Genomic DNA, 20655 nt, shown 5'->3' on the forward strand with positions numbered 1-20655 from the left:
TTAAATTGAATGCGTTTTAATTCCCTTTTATTATTGTTTAATTTGAGTTACAATGCTATGACGTTAAATTTTATTTACACTTAAATGTATTATGAATATTGCTGGGCCAAGTGTGAGGTTGAGCGCTCTATAACCAGGTTTAAACCCCCAATGCTTTGCATTGACCGTTCCAAGGCGGTGACCCCAGCTTTATTCATATTTTGTGTTTATGTTGGTTTGTATTGTGCTGTATTGTGCTGTTTTGTACTGTTTGGGCAATCGGTCACTTGCCTTAAATAAAGGACCAACTAATTGTTTTTAATGAAAATTCAATACTGCTCCAGCAGCTGGAGTTTCACTTCTTTATATTGTACGTGGACTTCCGTAAAGCCTTTGATAAAGTTAACCATAGATCAGCTATCTTCACTTTTAAGGCTTAAATGTGAATGTGGTATTTTCATAACTAATGATATCCCAGATATTTTGTGTCTTATGTTTGCAGACGATGTCGCCAATTGTGCTGAGACCTCCGTTAAGTTACAACAGCAAATTTAACATTGTTGATCAGTTTTGTACGGATACTGGTATGAAAATTTATCTGGACAAGACTGAAATTATTGTATTTCGCAATGGTGGTCCCCTCCGAATATATGAAACTTGGTTCTGTCGTGACCAACGACTTAACGTTACTCCTGTATACAAGTACATGGGGTTACTGTTGACTCCAAAGTTAAGCTGGAGCTGAGTGCATGATAAACTAGCTTACCAAGCACTAAAGGCACTATTTGCAATAAGAAATTATCAGAAACCATTTGGCTTTTTTTCCTGCAAATGATTTATTTAAAATATTTGATAAAAAAAAATTAAAAATAAAATAAATATATATATACTATCCAGGATACGTTACTTCCACCTGTGCCCCTAAACTCCCGCTTTGTCGATAGTGGTAAACAACTGCGTACCGCTAAAGTGCAATCTAGCCATAACCTGTTGTTCCTCTTGTCTATTCAATGACTTTAAAATGGCGTATGTGAAAGTTTGTTACTTGGCACTTTTCGATAGTTGCTTTTGTGACGATAATGAAGATGTTAAACTTCAAACATGTTTCTATATATTCAATAGTTACACATGTTCATGAATTTATATATGTTGGTATGTTAGCATGTTTACTTATGGACTATATGTCTATCGTATATTAAATAAACGTAAGCCATTTTTAAGAGGAACGAAAGAAGTGATAAAATGTAGTATTGCTCAAATGTAAACCAATATCTCTCAGATTCTTTGTTTTATGCACTCTGCTTATTCTTCTTCTCAAACGTATGATAAAATATGAATTTGGGTTTGCTTAGTCGAAATGTTTATTTCAAGTACTGTAACTGATATGCAGGACTATTTCAATTCATTATAAATGTGTTTGTATTTGTTTCAGGTGTCAAGACGACGGTGAGACGTTCGCCATTCTATCGTTTAGCTTCGCAGACGGCTTCTCGAGGTGCTTTCGCACAAGTCATGTGCGCACTCTGCAAGGTAAGTATTGAATATATCCATGCCATAGGTTCCGTGGTCTAATTGAAGCGCATTGGCTTTACAATCCAGCGCTCCCTGGTTCGATCACCGGCGACTCGTTACTCGTAGTTACTACGTTAAATTGAACTGTAATATACTCACCATACTAAAATGGCAGGGTCGCTTTTGAAACGGGCGTCGCATCTATGTCAACCATTGTTACCCAACTATCACGTTTTATGGGCGCGGTGGCCATAAGAGACACAAACATTTCAGAAAAACCAATCCTTTGATAAAACTCACATATATTTACATTCACGTTTGTAGCCACTATTCTTGTCGTGGTGCAGGCATCGACTGTAATTATTACATTGCCGAATTATGTTTCGCGATCATATTATTATAATTTTTTTATCTTATATTACTGCGGTTACTGCGATTTCAAACAGTAAACAGCTTATATTATAAACTGAAAGTTGTTCACTAAGATCATAAGATGCTAAAATCGAACACATACAATACAGCCATTATTTTTTCTAGGAACAATATGCCCAATTGTCGGGCGGGTGAGCATGGATACGACTACCGTTAAAATATCATCCAAATCTGATACAATCTTCTGTGTTATGAGTCACGATTACAGCGACGTCAATTCCTCTGCGACGTTGGCCAAATAAGGCAATACAACTACCACAGAAACAATAATTCGTCTGTCCAAACGTCTGCCGAGGCTTTACCTGTTTAACAGACAGATGTTTGACATAGATACAGGTTTATCGAAATTGTTTACAGAGTAGCGCAGCATTTTTAACGCTTAATTAATTTAATTTAATGCACATATGATTTATTATGTTCAATATAAGTGTCAAGCACTGTGTGTTGAATATAAAATGTTAATATTCTGTTTAACTTGTGAATGTGAAATGCTTATTTTAAAAAATACTTGTAAACTTTTATGCGATAGATTTATCCCCGCCCTCATTTAATTCCTGTCATCATTCGGTATTGCCAATAACGAAAAACAACGAAAAACGAGGACATGTATGTTAACATTTGCTTCCGTCTAGAAGTTTAAGATGAACAACGTCAACCTTGTCCTGGGGATTGATTGTACCGGAAGTCAATGTCAGGTTCGTATGCCAAATGTAAGTAGTTTGAGCATTGCTTATTTTTTTACGCAAAGTCTATAAACGTGATGAAAACGATTTTAAAGGATAATTTTAAATTTTTTATACCTTTACAAGATTTATGTTACTAGTTTTGTATTTATGTATTTATTGTATCGTACCATTTATAGTGTATAGCGTATGTATTTGTTTACGAGCAACGCAATATATTCGACTAGTAGACAACAACAAATTAGTGGTTTTACGTACATTGTTATCATAAAGCTATCGCGTTGACTAGCTTTGGTCGTTGTATACGTGAAAATACATGGGTCAATTAACCATGTTATTCAAAAGTATAATTTGTTACGATTATCAAAGGAATATCCAAGAGGGCCAGTCAAACAATATCGTATTTGCAGTAAGTTACCGTGTATATCTTTTTATTCTTATATGTCTATATTTGAAATACAACTCTTGACATATCCAACCATTAAGGAAACGTGTCAGCAACCATGCACAAATCGGCTCGATGTTGGCTGTTTGATGGTAGTACATAGATAGCAAAACAGGAGTATTTCATTTTGTACTAAGTGATGCCGATGTTTTTATTAAATTTCAATTATTGTAATATCAATTTAAAACTTATACTGATAACTAAATCTAAATAAAAGTGTTTATCATTCTTGACTATCTATGCTTTTTGACTTGCCTAGATTGTCACTCGCAAGGATTTTGGTATTGAATTACGGCATTTTTTTTAAATGTTCTTACAATCTTCAATACTGTTGATTTATTTGTTGCTGTTGTTGTTCTTTTAAAATGTTAACTTAGAAATTGTATTTGTAAGTTTTGCTTGACAATGCATATCAGTATTGTATAATTTCCATACGACTCGCGTTGAGTAGTTGTATGTAAAGGTTGTTTTTGCTGGATCAATAATCCTGTTGACTTGTAGTTTCATTTTTGTGTAAACCTATATTATCCAACCTTCTGATCTGCAACATGTTTCATTGTATCTTGCTGCTTTGTTGTCTATAAAAATCATGTGACATAATCATCTTTGCTAATGCATGTGTACTTGTTTTTGTTATTCGCGTGTTTGGTTGTTTATTACTTTACTCTTTTTCGTAATGTACGTTTGTTACCCTCCCCCCCACCAAACCAAACATGGATCGAATAAAAATCGTGTGTACCCCTACGCATTATGTTACTAACACCACTATTAACGGCTATTAATTACGTAAACACATCTCATCACAATAATATGTTAATACGATTAAGCCTATATTCCATACTCTTCATGTCAGTACACACGTGATTAGTAGTTGCTTGTATTCACCATGTGAACATAGTGGTCGCATTGATCCGTTTTTACTAAAATGCATCTATAATTAATGAATTTTACTGAGTAAGAATAGTTATTCTCAGATTTCAGTGAATACAATTTTTGCTAAGTAGCTTTTCCTAAGTACTTGGGTGTCTGCCGTAAAATTATGTAGTATTAGAGAATCCTGTCACTCACTAGGGATTAACCAGGTGGTTTATAATTATATTTATTCACCATGTGAACTACGTGGTCGCATTAAAAAGCTTTAACAAATTGCAATGCAACCAATCACTTATACCGAGTGTGAATAGTGATTCTCGGACTCTCGGATCTAGTGACTACGTTGTTGTATTTGTTTTTCTTCTTTCACGTAACGATCTAAGTACACGTGTTTTTTTGCTTTAGTATTGTTATTCACATAAAGTTATCTATATCGTCTCTCAATTTTCCGATATTATTTTCACGTTAGTATATAAAACAGATAATAGCCGTCTTAAGTGGGGATTAGTCTAGCTATGGTTTAAGTGTTCTACTGTAAACGCAAACGAGATATTCTGACCACTATTTACTGCAGCTATTGATGTTATGCTTGTTGTTACTGGTTTTGCTGTCATTATGTTAAACGACACTTCTCAGGGTACGCTATTGACTTTATTCTTTATATATACGCTTCAAAATACTCTCTTCCATTGTTTCGTTTCAAATATCCGGTCACTTGTAGTTTTGTCAACTAGAATTAAAAAGCTATAGATCGTTGTTTATGCTAGTTTTCATCTAAAAATATGCTTAAATATTTTTACTCAACCTATATTATCCAACTGTCTCATCCCCTTAATGTTTCATTGCCTTGCACGAAATGTAATTTATTTTGGTAAAACCTCACGGCCATTCAGTCATTTATGTTTGAGTGTTAAACTTTTACCTAATGGGTAACGATATTGCTGCTTATCGAATGATTGTGGGGTTATTTAAATCAAGAAAATATTGTTGTCGTAAAAAATTATTTTACATGTGGAGTGCAACAATCGAAGTTGTATTACTTTTCTCACCCTTTTCGGGCTATCGCGCGCTTTTTCAGGCTGCATTATTCGACCGCTTGTCTTTGAAATGATTCTGTTAGTAATTGACGCTTTACGCTCTCTTTTATTTCTATCAGGTGATATTGAGTTAAATCCAGGACCGGGTTACAAGGCACTCAGCGTCTTGCATTTGAACGTGCGGTCAATACGTAACAAACTTGATTATGTAGCAAGTAATCTGTGTAATTTTGACATTTTATGCTTCACGGAAACTCATCTTACAGATGTTGTTCTCGATAATGTTTTAACAATTGAAGGTTTTAATACATGTTTTCACCGTAAAGATTATACACCGCACTCCAGCGGCTTATTAATTTATTTAAATGAGTCTTTACTGTCGCGGCGTGTTATTAAGTTACAATGTCCCAGTGTGCATTCATTATGGATTGAACTTAATACTGGCTATTTTTCCGCTTTACTTTGCTGCTTTTATCGTTCCCCAAAATGTATCTTTTTGGAATGACCTCGAAACTAATATTGACAAAGCCTTGGATATGAACCAAAATGTTATATGCTTGGTGATATAAACGAAGACCAACTCAAAAACTATACCCGTCTTAAACAGTCATTGGCAATATTTAATTTAAGAAACGTCATAACTGAAGCAACTAGAGTCACTGCCAATACTTCTACGTTAATTGACCCCATTATTGTCTCCGATAATTTAATTGTATTAAACAGTGAGGTTATATCAATTGATAATTCCATACGTGATCACCATGCCACGGCTGCGCACATTAAAGTCCTAACAGTCTTAAGTAAACCGATGCAGAGACATGTTTGGTTGTACAAACGAGCTAATTTTCAACGTCTAAACTATTTGATTAACATCGAAAATTGGAATTTTATAACAATGATGAGTGTAGAAGATGCTACCACTTTATTCACGGCCAAACCTTTAGAACTAATGAAATTATGTATTCCATTGAAATTAGTTACAGTCCGTCCTAATGATAAACCTTGGTACGACTCTATGATACTTATATTTTTCCGTAAACGCGACCGACTTTAAGCTACCGCTATAAAACAACCTTCTGAAAACGACTGGGCTAATTTCAAACATGCTCGTAACAGAGTCAACAATATGATTAAACATACAAATGAACAATTTTACTCCAATATTGAAACTACATTAACTGATTTAAAATCAAGCAATTCCAGGCAATACAGGAAGATGTTAAATAGGGTGGAGCTTATTTTTTAACTTTTGAAATATGATCTTCTCATCCTCTTATTTTGTTCATATGTATGAAAAAACAAATCTGTTAAAATATGAACACAACTGAACAATATTTAGAGGTAGCTCAATGGTTGTGAAGTTTCTAGAAATCTAAACATGCAGTGTTGTACGACCTTTTTGGTACGCTAAGTGCCCATATAATAATTATTGCACTAAAATAAAAGCCCATTCTTAAAACGCCGATCAAATTGGAATTTTTATTTTCTCATCACAACTATCCATCATTAAAGTTTAATACCAAGTACCAATAATCTAGATGTTTATATATTAATGGTTTTTCCAGACTTGTATGCTGACTTACAGTGTTAGAGTGGTAACTGCAGCATAGTTGCTTAAAGCATTGATGTGACATGTTGTTATTTTAATTAATCTGCATGAAATGTTTTAAAGTTGATTTCTGCTATGTTGGTGCTTGACAATTGATTAGTCACCTGGTGTCCAGCCTAACCTCAATTATGACAATTGGTAAGTAAATTAAATTAATTTTTGTTTGAAATGCTTTATATCAGAAATATTAATATGAGATAAACAACATTCTACACCCCAAATTAATCAGTAACCAAAGCTAATGTATTACATGTAAATGGTCAGATTTGCCATTTGAAGTGAGGCAACGTCCTGTCTAGTGTGAACAAACAAATACAGAAGCCAAACAGCTGCAAACATTAAGGCCAAGTTTCAGAGTAACACTCCTCTTGTTGTTCATTTGGATGGAAACTTGATTCCTGATATAATTGGGAAGGAGAGGGTTGATCGTCTCCCTATATTGGTTTCAGGACAAGGCGTGTCTCAGTTGCTTACAGTTGCCAAGCTTCCATTTGGACCAGGTGGGGCTCAGGCTTCTGCTGTCTTTGGAGCCATTCAAGACTGGGGCATAGCGGATAGGATCCGGGCTATGTGCTTTGACACCACCAGCTCAAATACAGGTCGAATTGCTGGAGCATGTGTCCTTCTTGAGCAGAAGCTTGAAAAGGATCTCCTATTGTTGGCTTGTAGGCACCACATTATGCAACTGATAATTGGTGCAGTGTTCAAAGTATGTATGGGAGCCACAGCTTCTGCAGAAGTTCCACTTTACAAACAGTTCCAGGAATACTGGGGATTGAGACAGCAAAGTTTGAACCAGGCATCGCAGATGATTATGTTGCTGGACTTGTTGAAGCCGTGCGAGAAAGCACCATTTAAATTGCCAACAAGTCTGCCAAGAGATGACTTTAAAGAATTCTTGGAACTTGTGATTGTGTTTCTTGGTGCTGCTCCTGCGCGAGGAGTGCGTTTCATGTTACGTGGTGCCATGCACCATACCCGCTGGATGTCCAAAGTCATATTATCAGTCTCTGGATCTTCAAGTCTCAGTTCAAACTGACTCCAACAGAAGAAAGATGATTGTGTGATGTGTGTGTGTGTGTTTGCAGTGCGTGTCTACCTGCAGGCCTGGATCTTAACCCCTCTGGCGTCATGCTCTTCATACAGTGACCTACTGCTTCTGAAGTCAGTACTTGCATACTCATCAATCCATTCAGTTATTAGAAAGTCAACTGCACAATTTTTTTCCACACACTTGTGGTACTTATCACAGGAACTTGTTGGCTTTGCCTTCTTTGATTGTCGTGTCAGTTTTTCTACAAAGAGACTAATGGTTGGTGCCATCCAGAATGAGGTCCATGGGTATGATCATTCCAAGCGACTAACTGTTGATCTGACTTCATTCAAGGACAAACGCTTGGAAGACTTTGTCACAGCAAAGTCAATGAAACTGATACAATTGCTGGAACTTCCTCATGTATTGTTCGCAGTTGATCCAGACTTGTGGCAGGACAGAGATGATTTCAGGCAGGCCTGCGATGCAGTAGAGTCCCTTAAAGTTGTCAATTACCAAGCTTAGCGTGGGGTGGCTCTCATTCAGGAGTACAGTGGGTCTTTAACATGTGATGAAACTCAGCTGCCTTTCCTTCTTCAAGTTGTTGAGGACCATCATAGGTTGTATCCCGATAGCAGGAAGCAAACTCTGTCTGAGCAGCCAAGAATGCAACAAAATCTAGATTTCCCTGCATGTTGTTAGACTGAGATTATAATTTGTTGTGAAAACTAAACAGGAATTCACTATTGTTATGTTGAAAGTAAAAACTTTGTTATTTAAAATAAATTCAGAGAGGAACTCAAAAACGTTGTGAATTTTTTTGCTTTTTTACCATTTTGATATATTTGGAGGCACTTGAGCTACCCCTAAACGCAATAATTTATTGCTGTAACTTTGAATAAAGTGTTTTTATATGATATCGAACTGATTCGGGGGGTGAGATGGGCAAAAATATGTCTTTAATTTTTTTATGCTTTTTATGCTCCACCCTAATGTTAACACCGGTCGATTCACATGGAAACGTAACAATATATACTTCGGAAGAAGAAAAAGCAACGTGCTTAAACAATTATTTTGTTTCCATTTCAACTTTAGATTCATCTTCGGGAGTTCTGCCCGTCCCTACTCAGTTTCCATTTGCAAGCTTGCAAAATGTATCCATTACTGAAACTGAAATAATCGATTTAATCAAAATTTTAATAACCAACAAAGCTGTTGGTGAAAATTTAATCAGCCATCTTGTTCTTAAGCGTACTTGCGAGTCTATTTCAAAACCGTCATGCCTTTTGTTTAATAAATCACTACAAGAATGCACATTTCCTTCATTATGGAAAAATGCAATTGTGATGCCCTTATTAAAAAAGGGTGACTCGAACATACCCTCAAACTATCGCCCAATCTTTCTTTTAAGCTGCTTAGGAAAACTTATGGAGCGTGCTGTATATAAACACTTGTATAACCATTTTATTGCACACAATTTAATTTGTTGCAAACAATCAGTATTTCTTAGAGGGCACTCAACAGTCTACCAACTCATTGATATATTTGATCAAATAGCTCGATCTATTGACGACAAGAAACTTAATTGAATGATATTATGCGATATATTCAAGGCGTTCGACCGTGTTTGGCATCGAGGTATTTTATTCAAACTTAAACAAAATGGCAAAAGTGGAAATATGCTGCAATGGATTGAGAGTTACTTGTCTAACCGTACCGAAAAAGTATTTGTCGGCTCAGCAAATTCGCAGTTATTAGAAGTAAATGCCGGTGTCCCCCAGGGCTCAGTATTAGGACCGTTGTTTTTCTTGATTTACGTTAATGATATTGTAGAAAATCTTTTAAGTATAACCCGACTGTTTGCTGATGATACTTCATTATCATGTACCACATCTGTATTAGCCGATCTCGAGGGTATTTTAAATCATGATCTATGCATAATTACCGTATGGGCAAACCGTTGGCTTGTTGATTTTAATCCCCCCAAAACTGAAGCTATTCTATTCACAACACAAAAGAATATTCCTTTTCCCAAGTTAATGTTTGGTAATGTACCCGTAACATTTGTTGATGAACACAAACATCTCGGTCTTACGCTTAGCAGCGATGGTAAATGGAACAACCACATTAATAATATTCTGACATCCGCGTCGAAAATCCTCGGCGTTATGCGTAAAGTTAAGTACAAACTATCAAGAAAATGTCTAAATCAAATATATTTTACATATTTGCGGCCATTATAAGAATACGCGTGTGTTGTATGGGACGGTTGTACATTGTACAACAAGGAATTACTTGAACAAATCCAAAATGAAGCCGCGCGTATTGTCTCAGGCCTAACCAGATCCGTCTCACTTATAAACCTTTACACTGAAGTTAAATGGCCAAGTCTATAAAAACGACGAAGTTATCTAAAACTAATTATTATCTACAAAATGCATAACAGCCAGTGTCCCAATTACCTTACTAACCTTCTCCCACCAACAGTTCATGAACAATCCTCTCGTAATCGTAGAAATGCGGAAGACTATACTATTTTATCAAGAAGAACTTTACTTTATTCGCGCTCGTTTTACCATCTGCCATTAGTCTATGGAATTCGTTACCTATTGATATACGTAACAATGACACCATTTCGAATTTTAAAATTTCATTGAAACAATTATTTAATTTATGCGAAGATAACCCCCAATACTTTTACACTGGGGATAGACACTCCCCTATGTGCGTGCGGAAATGATGTTGAAAATGTTGAGCATTATTTCTTTCATTGCCAAACAAACCATTTGCAGCGAATAGCTCTATTTACTGCGCTACGATCGTTTCATCCCCTTAATTGTGAGATGCTCCTTTATGGTAAGCCTTCACTAAATAATGAAAACAACACCATCATTTTTAACGAAGTTAAACAATATATTATTACGACAAAGCGATTCATTACTAAGCTAACTCTTTTTTACATTTTGCTGGACAGGACTTATTATTATCTTTATTACTATCATTATTAATATCCTTCATTGTATAAGATATCTGTATATTTTCTATAAAATCATTTTTTTATTATTATTATTATTACTATTAGTATTACTATTCTTGGTAACCACTATTATTATTAGTAGTACTGAACATTGTCATCATATAATAAATATAGTTATTGAGATTAATGTTCTCAATTGTATACTGTGTAAATGACATGATTAATATTTTATGTAAGTCTGTCACCATTACAACATGTTAAAACTATTGCAAGGGAAAGACCCCCGATAATGTTGAAGAACTTCACGTCTAACCCTTTTTCCATTATGTATGTATGGACCAATCTATAGATTTGTACAATAGCATTACTTGGAAATAAAATATGTTCAAAGCAAAGTACATAAACCGTTAGCAAATGAAGCGCCGATATCAGCCCGATTTTAAAGGTATATGTTTGTTCAAAACTAGTATTTTGGAGATCATTCTTGTTCATTTAATGCCTGTAATTTCAAACATATGATGTTATTAAAAACACACATTCGGATCATACTAACGAATATCGGTTTGACATTGGCTCAAGTATCAATAGACGTTTACTGGAAAATTCCGACAACGAAACACATTTGCTGGTGAATACAACGCTTAATTTATGTAATTTGAATGTATTTTAGAAGTTTTGTATTGTTTTGTTTTGTTTGTACAAGGAAGGAATGGTTATTATACATTGACTATATTGCCTCTCTTTTGTTTTTCAAAATAACTTCCCAATTTCTTTCTTAGCTCAACTGAGAGCAACGTTCTCACGGTGAGCTTTTGTGATCGCCGTATTTCGTCGTCCGTCGTGAGTCGTCGACATTTACCTTGTGAACAGTCTATAGGTCATTTGTATTGCCCAATCATCATACAACTTGGTCAGAACATTATTATATTGTATGTTATATGTATTATATCTCGATCGAGTTCGAAACAGGGTATATTGGGGTTAAAAAGTAGGTCAAATTCAAGGAAAAGCTTTCGTTTACTATAAATATTTTCTCAATCATTGTGAACCTTTCGTATAACAATTGTTGTTACGATAACTATGCCGAGTCCAAAACTGGTTCTTGTCCTTTGAAATACATTGCCGCAAGGGAGGGGCTGCTTTCCTTGCATGTCTTCATTGAAACCTTGTGAACACTCGTGAAGTCTATGTCAAATCTTAATTTCTCTTAACATTTGCTCTTATTATATCTCTGTCGAGTTTGAAAATGATTCCGGTTCGTTGAAACACATGGCTTCAAGGGGCAAGGGCAGTTTTGTTTTATGGCTAACCTATAGTGAACACAGGTAAACAAATATACGTCACATGTTTTCGCCCAATAAGCAAACAACTTTATAAAAAAAACTTTTGTTCATATGATATTTCAGCCGAGATAAAAACATGTTACCCAGTAGAATGCAAGGTCAGAAGCCACATTTATAACACACAAATCACAAACGATGATAAACAGTTTAATTTCTTCGGTTCTCAGGTGATATACCTGGGGCCTTTTTTTCACTTGTTCATTTTCTTATGAACATTCGGTTTTGAATATGCCTACGGGAATCTTTTCCTGATGTTTGTCTAAGGTTAGCAGTGTAATCTTCTTGTTGTTCATTCATATTGATAGTATACATAATTCAACAACATAATTAAGTTTATATTACAATATATACATTTTAATTATTTTGTGTATGTTTACGCGAGAGACAGCAACAGCCAGTACTATCAACTCAACCAGAAGCAGAAGACAGCAACAGCCAGTACTATCCACTTAACCAGAAGCAGGAGACAGCAACAGCCAGTACTATCCACTCAACCAGAAGCAGAAAACAGCAACAGCCAGTACTATCAACTCAACCAGAAGCAGAAGACAGCAACAGCCAGTACTATCCACTCAACCAGAAGCAGGAGACAGCAACAGCCAGTACTACCCACTCAACTAGAAGCAGAAGACACTAACAGCCAGTACTATCCACTCAACCAGAAGCAGGAGACAGCAACAGCCAGTACTATCCACTCTACCAAAAGCAGAAGGAAGAAGTACAAATGGGACCATGGCTGACCGGTGACTTAACAAACAGACATTTTCAAACTGAGTGTCAGTTCATTTTGTTTGTTGTTACTTGTTACATGAGTTAAATAATCTAAATATGTGTTGAAAATACAGTAATATCAATTATTTAGCGGAGCCGTATTGCGTTTTTTTTCCGCGACTTTTTAGAATTCGAGCAATTATTTCTAAGTAATATATCGCACAGTGACAAAGAAACGTGCTCTTGTTTGAAAGACGAAATGGTTATATACGTTAGCAGTATTAATTATCAGTTTTAAAAAATTCGAAACGACAAACTATTCCATTCCATTCAGCGAATATGTCCTTCATCCGGGCGTGAGAGTCGGGTTTACTCTTCACCTCGAGTAGTACAACGTTCTTAACACGATTTCATGAACAATGTCAAGAGAAAAGACAGAAGTAAACACAGCCCAGGCTATATAAAATTCAAATGAATAACACATCACTCAGTTGTTCATATATTAAAAGATAAAACAGCATTAACCGACATTAGTTGTGATCCTATGTATAAGCAAATGCCCGTAAAATTGATTAACAGTAACACAAGGAGCAGAGTATTTTTGAAATATGTAACTTTACTATACATAGATAGCAACACAGGATTACTGGATTTAGATTTTAATAAAATGTTTACACCAACAACATTCCTGTTTTGCGTAATGAAGAATGGCTTTTAACATCGATGACCGGCGCTCATATATTGATGATACAATCAATCAACAAATATTTTGATAGCTTACGTTGACTTACATGTATTTCAGAACATGCAAAGTAATTTAAAATATTTTACTTGTTCAAATTTAATGCATCATTCCTGTACTCATTTACTTTAAATAGCATTACGTATCGTTTACATCGTAAGCAAGTCGTTTAAAGTGTGTTGTATGCTATGCGCTATGTTTTTTATGTTTGCTTGTGTTTTCAATTTTAGTGAATAAAAGTTGAATTGAAATAAACGCACATGCGCACAAAATAATATAATTTCGGTCGCCTCATTCGGATTTCAAAAAGGGGATTCAATCTCCATTGTATTGTCCTTAATTTTAAACTGTTGGTAACAAAATAAAATAGTATGCGTTTTTTGTCTTCATGGGGAATCTTACATTCGATTGCAAAGAATGCTCTGTTGCTTAATTTGTATAATATTTATATAATCTGGAATTCAAGAAACAAGATCTTGAAAATTTGTAGTTAGATATGCTAGATTTGTGTTGTTATTTAAAAGCTTGTACTAAGTTATGCAATTTTTTTTATACCTTATGCGATGTTGTTGATTTACGTCAGGAGAAGGCATGTTTCCCTTAGTTTTTGAGGACCATGAATTGTCTCTCCAAAAAGATTTAAATTATGGTATGCTTATGGATTTCATTGTTGCTATACTCAATAAAGTCATTTATATAATCTTTATTAAAATTGCAATTCTGAATGTGAGGGATGTCGAAACATGTGAGGCGGGGATATTGAAATCGAAACCTTGGCACTCTAATAGTAAGCGAAAAGGTTTAAAGATTCAAACAATTGGACATCCAGCCTATTCTCTAATTCTTTTTCACACTGTCTGTGTACCGTGATGCCACAGTAAAAGTACGTAGGTTATAATACACGCGTAACCGAATTTCCTAATGCTACAGGAAATAAAAAGACCTGTTCATTAAACTTCAATTATGTCCGAAAATATACCTCACCTTATGACTAATAATCATGATGCTTTAAAGGCAACCTGTAGTAACACATTATTTTATACATTTAATAATATGGGAAAAGTATTTTTAACCATTATTAATTTGTTAAAAGTCTGTAATTTGTAATAAACCTGAACGAATGATTACAAATACAAAAACATATAATAAATAGTTTTATGTTTGTATGATAGAATGGGGTATACATTCATATGCATGCACAAGTTAAGTATTTATCATATTTACACCTTAACATTTTTACACATCTGACTTTGTTAGAATATTCATTAATGATTGTTTACATATATTTATGGTTGGCAAATAGACACAACATAACAGGAGCGCCCAAATGTTGGGCTTGTCAAAGATACTTTACGTACGGGTATGTTGATAAATATGTGGCTGATTATATTTATTTCACGTTAAAGCACGCAGGAGCGTATTGGATAAATCTACGCGACTGCTTGTTCTCATACTGCACAGCTTTGCTGGCATCTTTTAAAAGTTTACAATGGAAATGTCTTAACTTAAACGTTCTAATATTATAATTACGTTTTTCTTTATATTATACCGCTACACTGATATATAACTGACATACAGCTGCCTGATACACTATATGAGTTATTCTCTATATCACACGGTACTTTCTATATATTGTTGTTAGAAAATAATTAGTAAACTACTGAGGTAAAACAATTTCAATGAACAGAAAGAGACGCGAAAAATATCCAATTAACACTTTACATGTTTATAGAGAACAATAATAGTAGTAAAACCATGTGCAAGCTGAATACGTAAAAAAGAGGCTTATACGGTGCGGTCCATTTGAGACACCGCTACTTCCGTTTCCTGTTTCCTCGACCGCCGCCTCGTATTTCAGGGATGGATGGCTGGCATACAGTCGGCGTCGAAACATGCACTGGACGGGTCGGTAATCGTCGGATATGTCAATTGAAACGCCGCCGTCGGTTTTGTTATTTTCGAAGATGGTTGTGCGGAATTCTAACAACTGGAAGACAAAGTATCAATCTAATGCAATTCAAATTTAAAACATTCGCTAAGCACAGGCGTCTGATGAACACTAGTAAACGATACCTACTGACAATCGTTTACTTGACCAATCAAAACATTGCTTTATTATTTTGAAAATGGAAGACTGTAAACAGCTGGATTACACCATGCTCAGACAAGTTTGAGTCACGAATGGCATGTATACGCTAAACAAAAAATGTTAATAGTCGAAATAAGTGTTATATAAGTAAGAATTTTTCTACAGAAAGAAAATAAGTCGATCTTGCTGTAAATTATAAATCTCACCTGCTCCTCTGCTATCTCAATGGTTTCATGGAAAATGGTCCATATGACACTTTCATAGCAAGGGGGCGTGGTCAGACTACCGAGGTAGCGGTAGTAGTTGGTGAGACGGGCAGGTATCAGTTCTATCATGGGGATGGAGTTGATATTGACATGCTCATCTGAAAAAAGCATTCCGCATTCAGTTCTATGTTGTAGAGTTTGAAAGGAAACATCTCCATATATAGAGTTTATGTGCGTGGGACGTTTGTTGATACCCCCTCCCAAAAAAACAAACAAACAACAACACAACAACAACAAAGTACATGAAAGATACAACGTTTGATATTTGCATTACAACTTATTCTGTTTTGAATTTAATATTACCTTTCTTCTTTTCAGTTCAGGAAAATGAGGTATACTAAATGAACTAACAAATGCCTTCACATTTACGATGTAAAATACAACCTAACACAGGGAACGCGGATGGAAATGTTAAGAAGGATAATTTTGTAGAGAGTCCCTTTGGGAGAACAAAACACATGATATGACTTATATGTTATATACTTAACTTGTTTTAAATCCGTGCGCAAGTAAAAAACAAACATAGTCCAGTATTCACCTAAGCAAATATACCAGAGTTTTACATAGTAAACTTGTAATTTATTTTCTGATGTGGAAATATTTTTTAAACTTTATAATACATATGTTCTATGTGCGTCTCAGCAAAAGTAAATAATTTGTTTCTTAAAATAAGTTAACCGTATTATTATATCATGTTCTTGTTCCTCCAGTTGACACTCTCAGATGCACGATTATCACGATTTCCTGTTAATTTTGTTTCAATTACTAAGCTTGCAACTACGTGACTACAATTTTAAATACAGAAACCGCATAAACCGTGTGCCTACGTTGAAATTTGCTAAACAATAAAAGTACTATTGACACGAATTGAAATATTGTCGTTGAAAATATGCGCGTAACATATCAAATATACATACTAGTATATCATATTGTATTTGACTGAAATATGTCCATTTGCTTTTAATGAGATTTTGAAATGTTTGTGTTTACTTCTCATAGACATACACAAAGCTAATTGCCTTTGTTCCCAATGCACATTGTATACATAATAATATTAGACTATGTAATTCAAAAGGCTCCTTAAACTGATAACCTAACATGTAGTAGGTTTGTTCGAATACGGAACAGGACACCAATACTGTTTCTAGTATTTCCATGAAAACGTACAAATATATAATACTCTAAATATGTATTTGCGTATACGTACTTAATATATAGACAACTTTACGTTATAACATTAGATTCAAATTACTTTAAAATACATCGAAATAAGCCTAAACATAAGCAAGAAACACCATATACAAGTTACGTGGTGTATTTACAAAATAAGTCAGAAACACATTAACAGGACCAATAAACGCGTAGCACAATAATGTACGTTAGAGATGAGTGAACACATTATCATGTCATTTGTTATTTACAATTTTAAATATTGAGTATTTCACCCTATCTTAGCTTCTTTATATTTCACTAAAATCAATAAGTTTATAATATTGTCATTTCAAATTTTGAAAAATATATGTAGATGAATTCCTTATTATGAGTAAAATTACACCATTTTGCTTACAATTTTACATTATAAATTGTTGATTGCCTATTCCAATTTACAACCTAAATTGTATTATCTTAATGATGACAACTTTTAACGTTTTGATCGATTACATGTGTGTTGTTTTGGTTTGTCAAAATATGTTCAAAGTACACTCTGGGACTCTTACTTTTCGATTTTTTTTCAGTTAGACACTATTTATATCGTTACAATGGTTGTTACAATATCAATGCAATGTATGTTGAATGTGTAATAATTATTATCGGGTACTGCACCGCTTTAGTATATGATTGAATAGGAATGAGCTTTTATGCATCTTTACTTATTTAACATTGTATTTTATGTATGTGCCTGTGCTTGTGCATACGTGTTTTTTTTTGTGTTTTCGTTGGAGTAGATGTCAGTTGCGTTGCTATTGTTCTGTATATTGAATATAGTATGTCTGCAAATAGTTTATAACTATATTGCTAGACTATGTCAAATACGTATATAAGCGAATACTTTTGCAATATTGCAAATAAAGATAAGTGATGTGAACTATGAGCTTAAGACTGGTTGAAGACGCTCCAAGCAAATCCAGCTAGCACAAACGATTCAATGCCACCTCTTTACGATGATCAAAAAACTGCATTTGTAGCGAGTGTAACTTGTACAGCTGATATGTTAAACAGGTATTTGGAAAGCCAGTGCTAAATTGACGAAAGCAAGTTTGATCTCCCATCTATGCACAATGCACACGTTTATATTCATATAACAAAGGAGGAAGTCGTTGACGAAATAAAATGTCTTAAGGTTTGAAAAGCTTCCGGTCCTAAAGGATTATACAATCGGATTCTCAAAGAGGGAATGTATCAATAAACCCATTTATGCCTAGCGTCTAGAAAAAAAGGCCTTTGCAAACAGCGTAGACCCAGATGAGACGCCGCATGATGCGGCGTCTCATCAGGGTCTGCGCTGTTTGCTTCAAAGAATTTCTGTAAGAAAAATTCTAAATATAGAAATAAATATACTAGACATCCCTAATCTTTGAAATAAATTGATCCAATTTAAAAGGATGGGAGAGTCCACTAGGCATACATGGGTTAAGTTACCCATCGTATGATGTGTTTAACCATAGTCTACATTCATGAAAAATGCCTTCTTGTTGGAAAATTGTAAATGTTTGGCACGGTTTTCGAAAAAAGTGATCAAGCTTTAACGTCTAATTATCGACAACATATATCACTCTTTAATACTACTGAGAAGGTCTTTCAGAGAATATTACACAGACACATTTTAATTTGCAACATGTAAATACATTTTTTTACGCCCACTCAATCTGTCTGTTTGCCTGTTTACCAACTTAAATATATTTATAATACATTTAGCACAGGTCTAGAGGTCAGAGTTGTATTTTTTTGGTCTAAGTAAAGCTTTTGATAGAGTGTGGCACAATGGCGTATATTTAAATTACAAAATACAGGTATCCCAGCACATTTATTATCTTTTATGTCCAACTATCGTTCTGATGGAAAATGAAAAGTAATCTTAACAGAGGCGAATTCCAATCCTATGGAAAAATTTTGCCTGTGTACTTACAGTAAGCTTTAACCCTCGAAATCGATTCTAATATCTCGAAAATAAAACAAACCATCTCATCTGTCATTGACTTCGCAGATATACCGATTGTTAACGTCCATTAACATTTAGGTGTATTTCTGTTCAATGACTGTACTTGGCATGCACATATATTGTATACAAAGGAACAAGCATGGACACGAATCCATATAATGCTTCGATTAAAAAAAATCTTAATAGATAAACGCTTGTGAAAATATGCTTTTCGTTTTTAAGACCAATTCTTGAATATTCCGACACTGTATAATATTATGATACATGTACATAATATGAAAATTATGAAATAAAAAAAACACCATAGATCTACTGAGGTCAACCGAATATTTATTTGGATACACACCTTTAGTCTTAGTAGAAGAAATTTTTTATTTGCTAGGATGGGAAACCATCAGTAAACATAAATTAATTTTAACGTATAAAATAAATTTCACCAAAATGTCAATCTACATACAATATTTCTTGCCTCCAACACTTGGTTCATGCAGCAATTGCTATCTAAGAAATGCATCACATCTACAAACAATTAAAGTCCAGAAATCACTATATTCTAGTTATTTCGTTCCATCTACTGTATCTGATTGAAATAAGCTTCCCGACGACATAAAACAATACTGATACGCTCAAATCCTTTAAAAGACTTATGAACATAAATCGACCGATTCCGAATCCTTTAATTTCGTACGACGAAAGACGCTTTCAATTGTTACGTACGCCTTAAAGGACTAAGTGTAGCGCCTTAAAGTGATATTATTGGCATTTTTCACTGTTAAATTGAGCTGAAAAGAATTAACAGGTCAAAAGAATTAGTTAAAATGTGGTAACTGACCAATTATCTACAACTCATGTCGCTACCAGTTGTTTATAAAAAATATGTATTATTTTTTATATTTTACATGACTCACCCAGTCATCTAAGCCGAAATAATCCGTAAAACAAAATTGTGCCTTTGTGTCGTATGAACGAATCTGCATGAAAACTACATGTAGACTCACATCGTACATCGCATCATTTCTGTCGTCAGTTGTCAAAACGAATGTATGGTTGATATTAAAATTCATTATTTTTCTATTTCCTGGATATTGTTTTAGTATGTTGATGCTGCATTAACAAATATTAGTGTATATGAAGTGAAAACACCAAAAATAAACAAGGGTTGCGATAGACACATATAAACATAGCATATACTGTTGATGCCCATAATATCTCTTTAAATGATCATCTCTTCAGAAGCAACATAATTACATCGCCTCTATGTCGATGGGACTTTATGAAACTACGTCAAACTACTTCATTAAATGCATTCAGTATGTACATATTTGGGACGAACTTATTAACACAATATCCATTTATTCTGTCTCCTGCATTGAAACTTTTCTATATGGAGACGAAATAAGCGACAACTTTACCAATACTAAAATAGCTGATGAAGTTCACAAATTTGTTATTAGTAGTAAGCGACTTGATAGGTAAATATGCTAAAGAACGACTCATGTGTCTTTTTTCTTTCATTTCCGAACCAAACAAGTTGCCAAAAAGGCTTCCTTTTTTCTTTTTGTTTTACTAAACAAATGAAACTCTATAATTCGAGCTTTTCTGCCTAAAATAGCCAAGTATGTCCGAAAACATATAACTCTTTATATGCAAGGGAAAAGAACCATAGAAAACTGTGTATTTCGTTCTAATCCCTTTCTAATATGAATGTATTATTAATGCTGTGTTATATTATATGCATAATTATTTTTATCAACAGTATGAAAC

The 20655-nt window shown here is 34.4% G+C and overlaps 1 protein-coding gene and 1 long non-coding RNA gene across 3 annotated transcripts in view; one reads left to right on the forward strand and one right to left on the reverse strand.

Annotated features, from left to right (window-relative positions):
• Nucleotides 1–20655, reverse strand: part of LOC127866499 (carbonic anhydrase 2-like) — an 82804-nt gene that overhangs the window by 40677 nt on the left and 21472 nt on the right. Inside the window, exons 7-8 of one of the 2 annotated variants that reach the window (XM_052407054.1) lie at nt 15672–15829; nt 13971–15363 (exon numbers count right to left, since the gene is read on the reverse strand). In XM_052407054.1, the coding sequence (XP_052263014.1) occupies nt 15103–15363; nt 15672–15829 (419 nt within the window). In that variant the 3' untranslated portion in view covers nt 13971–15102. Of the gene's footprint in view, nt 1–13970; nt 15364–15671; nt 15830–20655 lie in introns of those variants that run through there. The other variant, XM_052407053.1, reaches the window with a different exon arrangement.
• Nucleotides 1–20655, forward strand: part of LOC127866508 (uncharacterized) — a 60313-nt gene that overhangs the window by 3738 nt on the left and 35920 nt on the right. The window lies entirely within an intron of this gene.

The sequence above is a fragment of the Dreissena polymorpha genome, chromosome 2 (genome assembly GCF_020536995.1).
Source record: "Dreissena polymorpha isolate Duluth1 chromosome 2, UMN_Dpol_1.0, whole genome shotgun sequence".
NCBI classification, from domain to species: domain Eukaryota; kingdom Metazoa; phylum Mollusca; class Bivalvia; order Myida; family Dreissenidae; genus Dreissena; species Dreissena polymorpha.